Source organism: Trachurus trachurus (genome assembly GCF_905171665.1).
Source record: "Trachurus trachurus genome assembly, chromosome: 16".
Lineage (NCBI taxonomy): Eukaryota > Metazoa > Chordata > Actinopteri > Carangiformes > Carangidae > Trachurus > Trachurus trachurus.
Genome location: NC_139902.1, coordinates 20,133,662 through 20,151,471, shown reverse-complemented (window position 1 = coordinate 20,151,471; position 17,810 = coordinate 20,133,662). Strand labels below are relative to the sequence as shown.

At 39.7% G+C, this 17,810-nt stretch overlaps 1 protein-coding gene across 1 annotated transcript in view; it reads left to right on the top strand.

Annotated features, from left to right (window-relative positions):
* LOC310998908 (transmembrane protein 65-like) overlaps positions 1-17,810 on the top strand; it is a 34,248-nt gene that overhangs the window by 13,848 nt on the left and 2,590 nt on the right. Inside the window, exons 3-6 of the mRNA XM_083989161.1 lie at positions 1,721-1,765; positions 5,610-5,677; positions 6,796-6,850; positions 12,400-12,442. Of these exons, the coding sequence (XP_083845287.1) occupies positions 1,721-1,765; positions 5,610-5,677; positions 6,796-6,850; positions 12,400-12,442 (211 nt within the window). The remainder of the gene's footprint in view (positions 1-1,720; positions 1,766-5,609; positions 5,678-6,795; positions 6,851-12,399; positions 12,443-17,810) is intronic.

Genomic DNA, 17,810 nt, shown 5'->3' with positions numbered 1-17,810 from the left:
GGAAATAGAAAATAGTTTTATAACTTTTCAACTGTCTTCCACAAAGAAGCTGCAGCCTTAATAAACCAGCCAGTGTTACTTTCTTCAGAGGACTACTTCCTAATGAGCATTTATTATATGCCAAGGGATGGTCTGGGTTTAAGGTTTCAATGAGAAAAGTTATAGAGTCATAGTTATTCTGACAGCGCCGGCTCACTGGCAAACGCAGGAGGATCACTGAAAGCTTTTAATTAAATCCTAAAACAACCCCCGTATGAGCGATACATCCAAAATGTGGTATTTAATGGCCAGAGGCATCCGTCTTCTTAGAATAGGATCTTCATCTCATGCCAGATACCTCCTGTCTTGCGGTATTTAAGTTTTTATAGCTGAGAGGATTTTCCCCAAAAACCTGTAGAATGAGATAACAGCTGTGACAATGCTCATGGGGGAAATTAGAAGAAAAGCTTTACAAATGCAGCAGGAGCTGCAGATGAAGGCGGTGACAGACAGCGAATGTACAGCATGTGTCAGCAGCTTCTTTTTTCCACAGTGCTAATAAAAGTGTTGTCAATGAGGCGAACAATCGTCCGTTGTTGTGTAAGCAACATGAGCTGAGGGCTGAATGTGAGGAGTGTACAGTCGTATAGGAAGCTTGTAATGTGACACTGAAAGGAGAGCAGGAGGTGAGCAGGTGATGGGAGGGGAGAGCTGACAGAATGGAGAGAGTTGCTTTTGTGTTGTGGATATTGTTCTTTACCTTTAATGCTGTTACAGGTTTAATTCTGGAACAAACTTAGCAAGTTTTTCGCATAATTTCATCCAAAGTCGAACTGTACTTAACACGAAAAGATGAACTCTCACCCTGAGTCGATACTTGGTGATTTAAGTTTTCCGCCCTGAGAGAAAATTTGGATTTTGCCTATCGCTCTAATTTGAACTTGTATTAACCTGTGTCTGAATACACACACACACACACACACACACACACACACACACACACACACACACACACACACACACACACACACACACACACACCTGTAAGAGACAGAGCGGACTTCATTGTGCAGACCATTATTTCCACTGACCTCAGAGCAGTAAACTCAATTTCACTGAACGTGAAGAGGAAATGATCCTGTCTTGTATCATCAGTCCTTAAACGAATGTAATTATCTTTAGTCGTACACAGTAACTTCACAGTTCAGTGATGGAAGCTTTAATGCAGTGCATCTGCATCCAGTCTGACAGTTTCTTTTACTCCTCATCACACACAGGTGTTAAAAAGCTGTGATTAGAATGTAAAGTAAAGTGATTTTGTTTTCATCCACGCTCTATCAGTCGATGTTATCGCTGCGAAATCTGTTCATGCAAGGCAAAAAAAGATGGTTTCCTACACCCTGTAGTTTTCCTCCCTTTCTCTTTGCCTCTTTGTCTCACAAACACACCGCTATACAGAAATTATAATAATCAGCGTGCAGGCAGACCTCCTCTGAGACACGATTGGAACCTCTGTCCCCATCTGTGTCTCACTCAGAGAGAGAGAGAGAAAAAAAGGCAACAAGGGAGACGCTCTCTTCTCCTCTTCCTGTTTGATTCCCTTCAATCTCATCTGACATGTGGCTCAATGTCTCACTATATGACACTTATGTTGTCCTCTCCCCTGCATTGAAAAATTGGCCATGAGAGATGTGTGTGTGTGTGTGTGTGTTTTAGTAATTTTTTCTTCTTTTCATTTCAGGGCAGCTTGAAATTGCACCACCTACTGCAGCACAGTTGAGATACGGTAAGAAGTCTAAACTTCTTTTCTTTTTTTTTAACGAGTTTTGATTTATATGTGTATTTAACAGTGATTAAGTGAGCACATTGATTTGACAAATGCTTATTAACCTTGTGACGTGACAGCTTTGATTGATGTCCCTCATTTAACCTTCGATCAACAAGAATGATTCATTAAGGATCTGTGTTAATTAGAATTACTGAGGATTATTGAGTTTTATTTTGGTTCACAGCAAAGGAAAGAACATACTATATATGGGCCTGGGTAATAGGGTTATACATTATTGAGCCTGAAATAGTAGCCAATGAAGAATAACAAATAGACAAAAGCTTTAAATTTTAAATTCAGAATATGTAATCCTGGGATTAGCAGTTGTTGTTGTTTTTGACAGAATAATAATGACACATCCCTCGTTAGCTTCCACTTACTTTATATGGTTGATTATCTTCCTTGTAGTGTTAAATAGCACATAAAAGATTCAGTCTCTGTTTGCTGTGGACTGGTTTTATTAGAAGTTGGACAGTAACTAAGCACTTTTTTGGTTAAGGTTGGGGATCTTATTATGTGGCATTTTTTACTGAATTGCTTGAAATCCTCTCCACACCCTGATTGCAACCAAGTAATTTAAAGCAGATATCAGTGGAATGTTTTTGTTAATATAAGTCCTAAATAGTCCTATTTTCCGTCAGCAATCACTTACATGAAGTATTTCAGCCTAAACACGAGTCTCTCCGTCACTCTGCTCTGCTGTAACCCGAGGAGAAAATTTTCCTTGTGGGATACAAGTGTTATCCAATGAGGAGAGAGAACGGCATGAAGGGCTGTGTGTGCAGCCAAGGGATGCGCGTGAATGTGGTGACGTAGCACGAGGACCAATTGATGCCTGACAAGGGCGGGGGCTGCTAACTCATGGTGCGTTCAAAGAAACTCGTACTTTGTGTTTTTCCTTCCTGTGAAGTCATACCAGTTCGATCTGGTACGAGTTCACGGGTCGGAAGTTACGAGTGGCCGTTATAGGGAACTTTCACAGACAACAGGATGGTAAAAACACGAGCTACGGGTTACCTGGAACGCTACCAAGTCGTAGTTGTGACTTGAAGCTGTAACTTACGGTTTCAAAAGCCTGCCTTGAACGCAGCATTAGCCGAAACGGCCGTGAAGCTGATATCTGCTTTAATGCTCTGAGGCGTGGCTTCAGAGAGAAGTCTGAGGAAAGGGGCTTGGACTTTTTAACCATTTTTCCAGGATCTCCAACCAAAAAAAAGTATATTTTTCCAGTATCTTCACTAGTCTATACTTGGATATTATTTTTTTTGTAAATTTATGACATTTACTTTGAAGCAGAGCTTTTAGTCAGAGGAATGAATTTTATTTTATTTTCTGACAGTGTGATAGATCATACACTGCATTGATCACAGGAAAAAAATACAGTCACAGTCAACTCCTCTGCTGTTGTTCATGTTGTGTTGTTGCATGTTTTAAACGTGTGAACTTGACAGTGGCCTAAGAACAGCTGTACAGCTGAGGAACAAGGCGCTTCAACTGATATGAATTAATGTGAATGGAGCAGAAACATTTTCGATGTGAGTGAGTGTCGATCTGAAGAGGCTCAATGTAGTTATATTCGATGTAACAGTAACTGTTAGATCATACAGAAGGTCAAAAATGTGCACACTCACACATGCAATCCACCTGCACACACAGGAAACTCATGCAAGCTTCTTCACTCTCTGGTGCTGAGTTACTGACATGACCTCACAGGCTTTAACACCTCCTCCTCCTCCTCCTGCTGCTGCAGCTAAGAGGTTGGGACGTCTGCTGGATAAGCATAGTTCATATCGTCAAGTGTTTGTTTTCTTTTCTCACAGTATACTTTTGACAGTGAGATCTTTGTGAGTATAGGCAAACAGAAACATCTCAGTTCTTCCTCTGGCTGTGATGAAATGCTGTTTTTCCTGCTCCAGCTCCTCAGTAAAGATAACACACCAAGGGAGACTTTAAAGGAAACATCGACTCAGCAGACTGACACAGTTCAACACAGCACACATGCATTCCCTCAGCACAGAAAAGCCTGTGTGTTGTTGCCTTAGTTGTATCTCTCTGACTGGGCGTTACACATGATGTTGATGACTTGTGTGGAAAAAATGTCATGACTTCTCAGATCTACAAAAAGATCTGTTGAACACATGACTCATAGCAGTCAGACCTAAACTGACTGACCGACCGACTGAGTGGTGAATGAATGTAGTGAATGTTGCATGTTTGCTGACCAAACTGAGTGAGTATGAATGCAGTTAGGAACAAATTGACCCTGGTCTCACATATCCATCCATCCATTAGCTATATCGCTAATCCATGTAGGGTCACAGAGGGCTGGAGCCAATCAGGTCTCATATATGTTAAAAAACCCAATTTTTCTTCATTTTTTTGAAATACATAAATAAATACGAACCAACCATGTATATATATTTTTTTCTTTTTGCATGAAAGATCACAGAAAGACATTTTTCAACTGGTTCCTGTTGTAGCCATGGGAGAGAAAGATTTTGACTGTAGGGACAGCTTCTGAGTTTAACTGATTGGTGATGTAACTTGGTGTCATTGTACCAGTAAGTGGTGATTTTATAGAAGGATACCAGAGGAACAACAAGCCAAACAAATGTCTTCTATCAAACACTGCAGAAGTTCTAGTTTGTTTGCTTTTGCACAGAGCAGCATCCACACCAAACACCAGGATTTCACTCAGCACGTCTTCGTCTTGAGAGATGGAGTGCTCTTACAGTATTAAAGTAGTCCATGTTGAACATGTAAGTGAGTAGGTGTTTTGTGTAGCGAGGCTCAAACTGCACCAGAGAGACAACTGTAGGAAATAAATAAAGTGTTGAGCAGCGTTAATGCTTGAAGCCATCAATTCCTCTGCAGATCATTTACATGAACCAGACTGAACTTCACTTCAACTTCAACTAGAAGAGACTGAACTTTCCTCAGGCTGTGGATGACATTTCAAACTCACTGCCATGGCACCGACAGTGTATTACACTGTACATTACACCTACACACACAAACTGGTATAAATATTCTAATAGCTTTTTTTTGGGAGGGGGATTACTGTAAAAAAGATGCTTCATATTAATAACACTGTTTACACAAAATGTCAAACTTGAACCCTTTTCATTTTCCGAGACCTTTCCAGTTCAGAGTTTAAGGTTTTATTTACATTTTGCTGCTGATTTGTATAATTGAAACTGTGCTTGTCTTTACTTTACTTTATATGTTTTCCTCGTGTAAGAATTTAAAGTTGAAGTTACATATACTGTACCTTGTTTCGTATGTCACATACTGAGCCTCCCAGATTAGGAAATACTGTAGGAAAAAATGTTCTTTACCTAGTTCCCATGTACCAACATGTGCCAGAGGAGAACACTTGACACTGAGGTTTTACATAAGCTGTTAAGCTAAACATAGCAACCACTTCATGAATTCGAGAGTCTGAGAGTGGATGATTCCAATTGGTTCATCTTCACTGTTATCTGGGACATGTAGACTAGATATTACACAGCAATAATTTATTCATAATTAGTTTTCTGCAACATACTGTACTAAGAATATGGATTTATAAACACACCTGCAGATTGAAGTCTTTTTGGTGCATGGTTCTGCAATTTCATCTGTTACAGCAACCTATAAGAATATGTTTAGTGAAACCATGCTGTCATATCTTCTGTGTTTGTGTTCATTATGTTCTGCCAGGCTTGATTATGTTGAATGTATAATGTATGTTGTCTAATCTGCATAGCTTTTGTTTGTTTTGTCTGTTGGGGATTGATTGTTTGTGTTTGTTCTTTTACAGTTTTGCTGCACAACGCTCTCCCTTTTGTTGGATTTGGATTCCTGGACAACTGCATCATGATTGTTGCCGTAAGTATCAGCTTCATGCAGAGCTGTGGTCGCCGGCAGCTCGGTGAGTGGGGAGATGTATTCTGAGCTCGGAGTTTGATTTCCACGGGGGGTAGCCTGTGCATGGAGAATATGCTGTGCTCCTGATACCGCAGGAAACTTTGGAAAAAAACTACCAAGGGAGAAGGAGAAAAGCAAATCAAGTTTGTTTGATGCCACTGTACATTTCCTGTTTTATCTTTGTCATTGCACAGCAAACTCTCTCGTCTCTGTTTCTCTGTGCTCTTTTCTCTTTGTCTTTGTACATCCAACACATCGTTCTTTAGTGAATCTTTGCAAAGTTGTTCAGATAATGAAACCTAAACCCAGGGGAAAGTGCATGAGACTGGATTAATTAATTAATAAGTCTACTTGCATAGCGGGGTTATTTACGTTTTAACAGAAGATGATGAATTCTTTTGGGGCTTCAACAGGATTGTGGGAAAAGAAATGCAGAGAAAAGAATGTATACAAAAGAAACAAACAGAAGACAATACGGTACATCTAAATGGGACATCTTGAAATGCTGTGCTTGGCCCAAAATAAGAATATTTACACTCTTTTCATAAGGGGGTTCATCAAACACAAGAAGAGTCAAACCAATACATAATCACACTTTTGGTCTGGATTCTACTGGTCTGTGTTTGTGAATTTATTGAAATCATTCTGCAATAAATGTTGTAAGTAACTGCACGGGTCTGGTTGTTCTCATGTCTTCCAGAGCCTTCTCTCTATTTGTTACTTGCAGTCCAGATGTACAGTTGCACAGACTCTGATTAGAGGCTGCAGTTGACCACTTTACTGGTTTAAAATTTTAAAAAAATCTGCTCTGGCATTTTGGATAAGACTTGTAAGTGAGAAAGGAAAAAAAAAAGGTCAAAGATCTTGTTGAGAATGAAAATATCTCCATTACACAGAGAAAGTTGTCACTACTACAGATTAAAACAAACTGACATCATGGACCTTCAATATTTAGTCCATATTATGATGCACAGTTGTTATAAAGTAAGCCTCAGCGCTGACCCTTACTATTTATATTGCTGTTACTGTATACTTATTATTTATATTCCAAACATCTGTAATCTGTGTGTTTTCCACAGGGCACACAGATTGAGTTATCCATTGGTGTTATCCTCGGCATTTCAACTATGGCAGGTATGAAAATGTCATGATCTTAATGTCATCTTCTTAGTAATGTTTTCATTTTTGTTTTTAAACGTGTGTGTGTGTGTGTGTGTGTGTGTGTGTGTGTGTGTGTGTGTGTGTGTGTGTGTGTGTGTGTGTGTGTGTGTGTGTGTGTGTGTGTGTGTGTGTGTGTGTGTGTGTGTGTGTGTGTGTGTGTGTGTGTGTGTGTGTCGATGTGGTGAGTTTTTTTCCCACTATTTCTTCTTACTAATACTCATTTGCGTGATTCTTATTTTGCTTGATATCCTTTTAAAAACACAAAGATTTGATAAAGTATTTTTGCACAATGATAGTAAAGCCTGCACTGACAACACAAGGGAAACATCCACGTTGCTTGTTGTAAAGCTACTTTGGTAAATTCTGTAAACATACCAGTTCATAAGTGAATTACATGTCTGTAGTGATGTAGTTTAATTCCTCAGATTAACCCAGGTGAGTATACTGTTTGATGTGATGGCATTACTTAGACTTAGTGTCTACCAGACTGCAGGTGCTGCACCCTGTTTTTATCCTACTGGAAAGATAGTGATATGCACTTCCACAAAGGAAAAATAAAATGAATAGAAAGAGTCATTTTTATTTTCGGCCAACTAACACTCCAACAACTGCAATGGCACTAATCCTAAATAAATAAAGTGAGATAACATTAGAGGACGGTAAAGTGTCAGCGTGAGTGTCTGGCCGAGAGGATAATCATTTAATAATTCATGAATATATAATAATACTGCTAACCGGCAGATTCAATGGTTGTAGTAATATCTATTTAGCTCAAAGAGGGACATTTGCATTTTTATGTTATTACCTGTTCCTCTTCTGTGTGTCTGGGAGAGACGCTGAGGTTATTATTATTGTGTTACAGTTACAATGACTGAATGCAGACAGGATGATTGTCTCATTTTTTTGTGCGTGATGAAGCATTAAAACGGTTCCTATTTATAACATTTGACCATTATGTAGAAAGACTGAATAATTGTATCTATTGGCAAATCAGATTGTGTTGAATTATTTACGCTCATGCAGCTAGCATCAGCTAAATCCAGATTTTTTTTTACTTTCTAGTTGTCAGTCATGTCCACAAGAACAAAGCTTCTACTTCGTCTACTCTCACTCTGCAGGTCCCATCTCTCCTTTTGTTATTCTGGTGTTGTTGTTGCTGGAGGTGATATCGGTTGTGAACTTGTTTTTAGCTCGAACTCTAAAACATCAAACCGACTCAGTTCTGAAACACTTGGATGAGTCAAACGCCAAACAGAGCAGAGGTGGGAGAAGCACCGACACTGGGCTTCACTGGGAGCAAGAGGGATCCAAATAACTTGACCACTGCACACCAGAGCGAGGAGCATTGATCCATGAGGGATAAAGTGTAGAGAGGTGAAGATGTGAATCTCCACTCTGAGGAGCTTAACGTCTGTCAAACATGCTTCTGGTTCTGATCCTGCTCATGTAGATTTCCAAGTCAAACAGAGTTTTCGACTTGGGGATTTTGGTGAGAGATTGTGATCTTGATGAAGCCAAAGTAGAGAATTCAGGCCCACTGGGATTAATAACCTCAGTTATCAGGTTGCAAACTCAGCCAGAAAATTTCAAATTCAATTTCAGCTGAGCTTCTATGAGTTTGACAGGCAGACGCTGTTATCTCTGTGTGGCGAGAATTTTTCAGCCCCAGCCGAAAACCCCTTAAAAAAGTGAGAAAAAAAAGAAGAAAGAGAAAGTGTGCGACTACCCAGGAGCCCACACAGACACTGATGGATAAAACAACAGAAACAGCTTCTGTTCTTTCTCTGCAGCATTTCACGGCCGCAGCCCAGTTTCTATCACCCAGGCTCCATTTTCACAGCAGTTGTTCTTTTACTCATATCTGCTGCATCTGGGACATTCAGAGGTCTGCAAATCAAAAGGCTGGAGTTATCTAACCCAGTCCGCAGTGATTTACCACTAGTGTCAAGTCTGCAGTCAAGTCCAGCAGTTACACATTCGCTAAGGGGCAAACATATCGCAGCTCAATTGGAGATGGAGGCAGCCACATTAGGAAATGTTCTGCTCCTAAGTTGATTTAATTATGTATTTTAACCAGAGGTAATGGTGTGAAACTCTCGAAATAGGATTAAATCTTTCTTCTTCTTTTTTTAAATGACAGCTTAAGTTATTAAAACACAAAATCGCCCCATGCTGCAGAGTTGCCTTCAAGGACCCAGATTCTCATTATTGTAAATATGTTTTGATACAGATACTCCTCACTTTTAAAAGCCTAATCATAAAGAGTATACTTGTGTTTTGTGTGGCTGTACTGCTGTATATTTACTGCAGTTATTAGTTCAACATTGCTCGTATACAGTTTTCCATTTCTCAGTCTGTGAGCATTATGATCTTCAGATTACTGCTGGTAGGTACTGTAAGCCTCACAGACAAGAGCTATAGAGACCAATAAATGGTTCCCACTGTCTCATGTTTGTTATTGCACATTGTTTCACGGCCCATTTAACCACCAGTGGTCACTGGTGCTGACAGTTTCACTGGTTTAGCTTCAGGACTAGAAACTTTTGGGAAGTTCTCGAGAAAGATTTTAAGATTTCATCATAAAGAATGAGATCAAAAGAGCAGTAAATCTATATGTTCCCTTAAAGGCCAAATTTCTTTAGTCACTAAAAAAAAGATATATAGGAACTGTCTCTTGTCTTAACTCAGTGAACTGTGTGTCTCTAGGTGTGTGTGGATGTGTGAATCTGATGCAGAGAGAACACTCCTTGTGGCAGACTACTGATCTTGTCTTGTAATTACATTTGAGCTGCTGGACCACAGAATGGAGCCTGAAGGGCTCTCCATTACATCTGCCACTTCACGGGCTTGCACAGAGATTTGATGTTTAACCACTGCAGGATATTTTAATTCCGCATCAATAATTACGATACTTTTAACTTAACAAACCCAACTTCCTAACTAACCAGGCTTCCTAACTAACCAGGCTGATCATTACTCCTTCTTAGAGAATTCATGTCGCCAGCTCTACTGATAACAAGTCCACTAGGTCCTCACACACTTGTCTATACCGACGCGACACTGTTTGATTTGTATTATTTTTAGTTAATTAAAACAATATGTTTTGCTGATAGAAAAGCCAATGTTATAATTCTACACACAATATTTGGTTGTTCAGAGAACATTTTCACCCCTGATTAGATATCAAAATTGAATAGACATGACTAATATTAGTAACATCCAACCAAAGTTAATTAACAAGGGGCCCAGAGCCACAATAAATGCATTCATGTACCCTCTATTTCATGGCCACAACTTGGATGATCTATAGTCAATTTTCTTTAGGGCAATGCTTTAGTCAAGGACCAGAAGCAGAACTTTTGACTCATGTTGTTCCCACATACCCAGCCCTCTTGGATTTTCAAATCACCAAAAAAAAAAAAGGTTTATTTGTTACTGTGAACCTATAACATTGCAAAGAAAGAAGAACCAGATGTCTAATGCATTGCCCGAATGTTCAAATCTAGAGTCATCCACCCAGAAATATTCAAGTACGTGGCAATAAAATGTTAAAAACAAAACATTATACAATTAAACATGAAATGCATCATCAATATCACCTAAATCACATCACATTTCTCCTCATGGTCACCGTCTTAGTCAGGGACTTACAGTCTGACCCTACTCAGGGGAAACTTTTTTTCCTACTGTTGAAAATACCAGTAAAATCTCCTTATTTAGCCTAAATGTGTTTTTTGGCGCCGATTGATTGGCTCAGAATAACAAACTTGCAGACTTGGCTTCATGTGGCCCTGCCTCTCTCATCCAAAGCACCTCTCACATGGAAACGCTAACATCTTTGATCAGAGGCAAATACACCTAACCTGCAAGTCTCCCCGCGTACGTAGGTCTGCTGGGTCACAGTCAACAATATCTACCATGTATCACATACAAATGTTCCTATTTAGACTACATCGCTTGTTGAATCAAGTCTTATCTGAATTCCTCTGAGCTGATGCTTGATGCTTTTGTATGCGATGGCAGTTGGCAGAAAGCAACTGCAGCCAGTGGACATTTGTTGGATACTTAATTTACTGTTTTCAGCCTTAACCCCTTGTACATTTGGCATTGAAATGCATTTTAGGTAATCTTATTGTACATGCAGCCAAGATGCATTGATGACAAATTGTAATCCATTTGGTCAGACCCCCTCCAGAGGTGGTCAGAGACGCATTGGGACCACGTTGAACTCAAGCGTAAATGTAATTGTGTTATCAATCAACATACAACAGGACATTTATGTGTGTTGTATCCAGATTGTAAATGAGTCCTTGTAGCTACAGCAGTTTAAAGATCAGAGTGAAGACCTCCTGCCAGAGTTAGAGGGAGACTGAGTCTTAGCAGAAATGGCACTGCTGCTTTGCTTCAGTTCCCCTGAGGGTTTCAATTCTCAGAGCAACACTCTGATCTCAGGGTCACCAGCAATACAGGGAACACAAGCACAGCGCAGCTTTTATTCTGTCTTTTGGGAGCAGATTCAACAGGAACAGAAATCAGCAGATCGTTTAAGGCAGCGTCTCCCGACTCCTGATCTCCTGCTCTCACTACTAACTGCTTCGCTCAGTGGCAGAAACCAGAAAATATTCAGACACGATGACACTTGGATTTGCTCCTTGGTCCTTTTTCATTAGTCATTTCACCGTGCCCTCATCCTCTTCTCCTTGGGCACTTTGTCAAGTGCTACTCTGCCGCTCACATTATTCATGTGAAGTTATGAGGCTCGGGGAGCGAGTCAACACTGATATGGGCTTCAGAGGCGCATCTGCCTCATTACTCAGCCCACAATGCACTGTGGTTGTCCATCATATCTTGTGCAACATGGTAGAATTAAGCAATGTATGGTTATTTTAAGAGAAATCACTCACCTTTAATTGATTTCATATTTAGAAATGATGATTAGGCTTCATAGTTAGTTATGGGATAAATAATCAAATGGTAAATGTCTGCTTTAAACATGCTGCCTCCTGCTTTTTGCTCTCGCTATGCATTGCAAATGGCCACTACCACAAGGTAGAGGAAAGTATTTGAAGTGCTTGTTACAGATTTGTGGTTTGATAAAGAAAAGGAACAGGACACTATATTTCTGATGCTGTACCCACACCACCACTACACTATCCTCCATGTTTGAACAGTGTGTGCAGCTCACCAGCTTTTATTTCAGTACATTAGTACTGATGTCATAACGCATGAACCAAATTACATTTGACTCTGGCAGGCTCTGTCTTCCATTATAGCTTGAATACAGTATATTGTTACTGAATGTACTAAATTTAGTAACATTTCAGTGTGAATGGTGCCACACTTCGAGGTAAATGCTTGTGATTGGCAGACAGATCATTCTTTTCTTCTCTCACATTGTGACAAATTCAGTTTCCTAACAAACACATTCAGTGCCTTGTGCCTTTTGGCTGTGCTCGACACAAACCTCAATTTCCTAACTCATTTTGAGATCATGTCTCTTTCTCTTCTCACATTTTCTGCAGCTGCTGCCCTTGGCAACCTGGTGTCTGATCTGGCAGGACTGGGGTAAGAATTTCACACACTCACGCACACGCACACACAGCAACACACATACACACACACTGTTTCGTATGAGCAGGCCAACCGATGCAGCTATTGTGTTTCTGCAAATCATGGCAGGTTGGTGTTGGAAGTTCACTGTAATTATTGATGCCTGCAACTTCCTTTTTCATGATGTTAAATACAGAGAGTTTTACCATCCCACTCTGCTCCCTCCAGTGAAGGCTGTGCCATTAGAGTGTTAAGTGTTAAATAGTAATTATTGACTTTGGCTCGAGGAAGATCAGTGTGATCAGCAGAAGAGAAAATGAAACACAGCCACAAGAGGTTTTTGTCCTGCTGTGGTTTTGCAGAGCATGAAATGGATATTACCATAAATAAAAAAACACGGCTGGTAATTTAAACCTATTAGCACGGTTTGATAAAATCAAGACCGTTTGAGTAAGGTGTATAAATGAGGTTATGTCTCCATTTCTGCTCTGATCTGGTTCAGCTTACTATTACTATATAATGTTAAACTAGTAATGAACAAATGTATAAGATAACTCTTAAGTTGCCCATCCCACACATCATGGTCTCATCACATATCCTCATTTTGGATTTTTAGAATCATTTAAGAGAAATAACACAATGTGGTTGATAGGAAACCCCAAGGTTTTGCCATAGCCAACAGCTGTTTACTTGGTGTAAAAGAAACATTAGTTATGAAACTTTAATTGTCAACAATAGCTGAAGCTCTTGGTAGGGAGTTGTATCTCTTAATGCGAACAAAGGTCAGTGTGCCAAAGGCAAAAACTCACATTTGGCTTCTTCAAAAGAGTATTTATTTATTTACTTAATCATACTGCGATTGAATCGAATCTTGTACTGGGAGTATTTTATCATGGTGATCAGTGAGCACTCCAGGTCTGATCAGTCTGGTGAACATTTGATGTACTGAGGCATTCAAGGTTTGTGTGGCATATAAGGAAGTGTGCACTTTTCCATTATCTTGGTTCTCAAGGTACTATAATGTATGATGTACAATTCCTTTTACTGCTGGCATACTTAAAGCCCAGTTTCACAAGATGTAAAAAAAAAAACTTAATTTAATTATTATACAGGGTTGTGTTGATTTTTTTTTTTTGTCATTTTTACTTTGATTTTATCAGTGTAAAACAAATCTATGTCCAGGTTTTTTGAGAAAATTAATCAAAACAAAAAATATCAAGTCACATTTCAGCTGCAAATGACAGTTACATGCAGTATGGGATCTATAAAAGCATAACATGCTCTATGAGATCTGGAGGCTGAAGAGGAGACAGGGTTTTTGTCTTGGATCCTTTCAGATGATTGAAACTCCTATAAAGTTCAATGAGCTGATTCATGATCATTTTCCACTCCAGAGCCCCCTAGTGGCAGGAGGGTAATAATCAAATCTGCTCCACAGCCTGAACTGGTCACAATACTTTAGTAATAGTAAGAGTAATATAACAATGTATCATCAGTTTACTGTAATAGCCTGTTGCTCTGATTTAAATACAGATAGATAAACATTGAATAAATACACAAACACCACTCGGACACTGTTGTTGCCTGTGCTCCTTTTCAGTGTGATTGATTAGCCGAGTTGTTGTGGCCTCTGTAAAGGCTCTCAGTCGACACACTCATATTTATGTGTCTATGTGTGCGTTTTGGCCTATCAATCATAATTGGAGAGCAGAGCCCCTGTGGCCAGTTTGTCAAGGTAAGACTCGATTACACCAGACAAGAGTGCTTTCTTTTTTTATTTTGATAGATTCACACCAGCGTCTGTGGAGGCTGTTTGTAGTGCTCCTGCGGGTGTCCTTCACTGCAATAGTTTACATCTCCAGGCTTGAGTGTACGAATCGAAAACACCTCTGTGGCAGGTTAGAGGCTTGTACGTATGTGGAGGAGGACTCTCAGTAGATTGTAGCTTTAGAATTTGATCAGAAGTTGCAGCATGAGGACAATCCAGATGCCTCAGAGTCTTAACTGTAAACTGGTAGCAGTATTGGTTTTTAGTTCACTTTATATCCACAGTGTCCAGTTGCAGGCAAGCTTCTTAAACAGTGAAAAACCCCTTGGACTAGCTTGGTATAGTAAAAACATCTGATTGCTTTGTTTGAGTATGTTTAAGATTATCTTATTTTACAGTAATATCATGATACTAATGCACTAAGGTTACAACTAACTGTCGCTTTTGTTTGCTTCATGGCTATGACATGAAAAGGAAGAGATGCATGCCAACAAGCCAATGGATAAATATTTTATAATTTAAAAAAGTCAATAATTCTTGAAAAAGTACTTGTCAAACCCATGTTTAGTACCTTCAAAATGTACAGCAACCATAAGTAATTTGTTGTTTTGTTTTTTTGCAGTTGAAAAATTGTGATTACTTGACTAATTGTTGCAGCTGTGTTGTAAAGTGTCTGATGTAGTACCCATGAATTTGCATCTTGTAGGTTGCTTCCTGTAATTGGCTGGGATTACATTCTCACTGCACTTCACTTGGAAGTAGATCAAAATCCTTATTTCCAAACAATGTTGGAGCATTGACGTTCAGTCAGAATAGTTTCCACCTGCCTCAATGATCCACGTTAAAAGTTAAAGAGGCTGAGTTTAGTGTGGTTAATGTGCTTAGTGTGACCTTCATTTAGTTTCCATCTACTGGAAACTCGGAAAAAGGGTTTATTTTCCTTCAGAGAACTTTTATTTTGGCTTTATTCAATGACAATACGAGAATGGATTGTCATGCAGAAACCTCCCAGCATACTTGTGCCTTTAAATCACACTGGATGGGCAGTACAGTTTTCTACATTATAGTTTCTATTAATATTTGTGTAAGCCTAGATTGATTGTTGTTGCACACTATTCTGTGAACTTGTAGACGGAGGACAGTGCTATACTACATTAAATCAAAAGGATAATAATACAGAACATATGATAATCTCCTCTGTTGATGGAGAGAGACAGGAAGCTCAGAGGTGAGAGCAGGAAAGAATGAAGATGTTAACCCCACACGAACCTGCTGATCCACCAGACCTCACAGTCAAGTCACCTGCCTCTCTACAAAGGCCTGTTTTCTCCGTCAGTCCTGTAAGCAAACGGCACAAATAGATGGAGCTGTCACTACAGTCTGCTCCTCCAGAGGCTTTTTCAGTCAATATTGTAGCGATTATGTTGCAGCGGTTGTTTGAAAATCCTCCCACTCAACGTCTGTTTTGCTCATTTAAGAGACACTGACTGAGCTCCGCTGCTCTACCTTGTGTAGAATATCCCAGATGAATGTGTGCATGTGCGTGTGTTTGTTTTGTGTGTTTGTGTGTTTGTATGTTAGTGCTTGTGGTGAGGAGGCTGTGCAGCTGTATTCATATACATTTGTGGGTATGTATTTCATGTGTGTGGGTATAAGCTTGGCGGAATTTGTAAGATTTGCCTGTATGCCTGTAGCAAACCAGATGATTCCTGCTGAAGGCCATATAATTTAGGTCATGAGTCACTGATCGTTCAGCCGGTTGTTATTGCTGCTGCTGCTGCTGCTGCTGCTTGTCTTGGTCTCGGCTGCTGCTTCTGTTTGTGTTTCCTATGGACACAATGCATCAGTGGTTTTCTGGGGCAGACGAGGAGCCCTAAAAAGCATTAGTGCATTAGATAAAGTTGGAGAAAACAGGGCAGAAACTTGGAGAAGACTCATTAGTGAACTCCAGGAAGTAAAAAAGTGGGGACTTTAAGTTAATTACTACTGGGTCTCTACCCTAAAACATTTGCAGTCTGGGATAAATGACTGTCTGGGATAATAACATCATGACCTTGTGCCATAAAAAGCGAAAATAAGGCAAGGAATAAATGGATGATTGATAGTTCAATTTTGTGCTGGTCAGGATTAACATACAGTGTGACACTTTATTGATCTCCTCAGGAAAAATCTCATTCTGCTTTACTTCCTCTAAGTGACTTTAAAGCCTCTGTCGTGCTCCTGAGAGAATTCAGTGTTTTGCTCAAGGGTGCTTCAGTTTCGGCAGATATTTTTTCATATCACAGCTTAATCTCACTCCATCACGTTGCGGGATGTGTCGCCAGTGTCATTTTAAAACACACAAGATTTACCACGCTGTCTTTTGTTCCTGATAGTTCGTCTTTCATAGCTATGCTTTCAGTAAATTTCATCATGTCTGACTTTGAAAACTGCAGTGTTTTGTTTTCCGATGAAGACCTGATTTCTTTTCTTTATTTTTTTTTTGCCGTCTTGCTGTCGCAAGCGTGTGAAATATTTGGACTGAACTTGACTGGAAGGCAGGAGCGTCTGTGACATTGTTGCAGTAGGCAAAACACAAATCAGATGTCTCGTGTGAACACAGCAGGTGGTATTTGGATTGATGAGGAATTTATGTTTTATTGATCCAGGGAGAAAACAAAACAGTTTAAACAAATGTAGCATGTTCCCTCACATTATGTCTCGATTATCTCTGTTTGAGATTCGTTTTATGAGCAGAACAGAAAAGAAATACTCACAGTACATTTCCCTGACTGTCAAACTAGAGACTCAATTCTGCCCCCTGTTGCCATCACAGAGTTTGACAACATTACTCATCTGCCCCTGTGCAATAAATCAATGTAAACACTGGACAAATGAATATCTCTCCTGATTATGGGTAAATTACACATTTTCTACTTTTTTTCCCCTTCTGTGATGAAATGCCGTGGGCTTCAGGCTCACACACCTCTCTCAACAGACATACACACACACACGCTGGCTTCTTCTCCTCTTCTCCTTATCTTTCCCTTAAATATGCTGCTTGGTACTTATCAGTCCTCGGACCCGACAGCTCTGGCTGCAGATTATTTGTGTGGGCAGCGAACTGAGGATCCATTAGTGCTGCTGACGGACCCAAACCTGGGCCGAAATATTGACGTGAACTGCGACAAAGATGCACATGCTCAGGTTTTTAAATGTGATCCATCTAATCTGTAGTTCTCATGCCAGAGGCTGAGGTTTTTCTGAGCTGGTAATGATTTAAATCCTTTTTAGTCACTGCAGCCTCTTGAATTGCCAAAAGATATCATGACATTTTAGGTCTGTCTTATTGAATTTGGCAGAGTTGACTATAATTATGACTGGAGGCACTGTTGCTCTTGATCGGTGATTTGATTTGGTGACACAGAACTCTTCATCCGTTAGTAGACGTGCAGTATAATTCAGTGCTTCACATCAGACACATTGTACTTGAATTGAACAAGAAAAAAGAAGTTTTGGATGATTGATGAGTTTGAGATTTTACTGTATAACTCTGTAAACAGTATTCTCCGTCTTCTGCCATCTGTCTTTATAATGTCAGCTGTGCAAAGTGTCAGAAATCATTTTATTCCATCA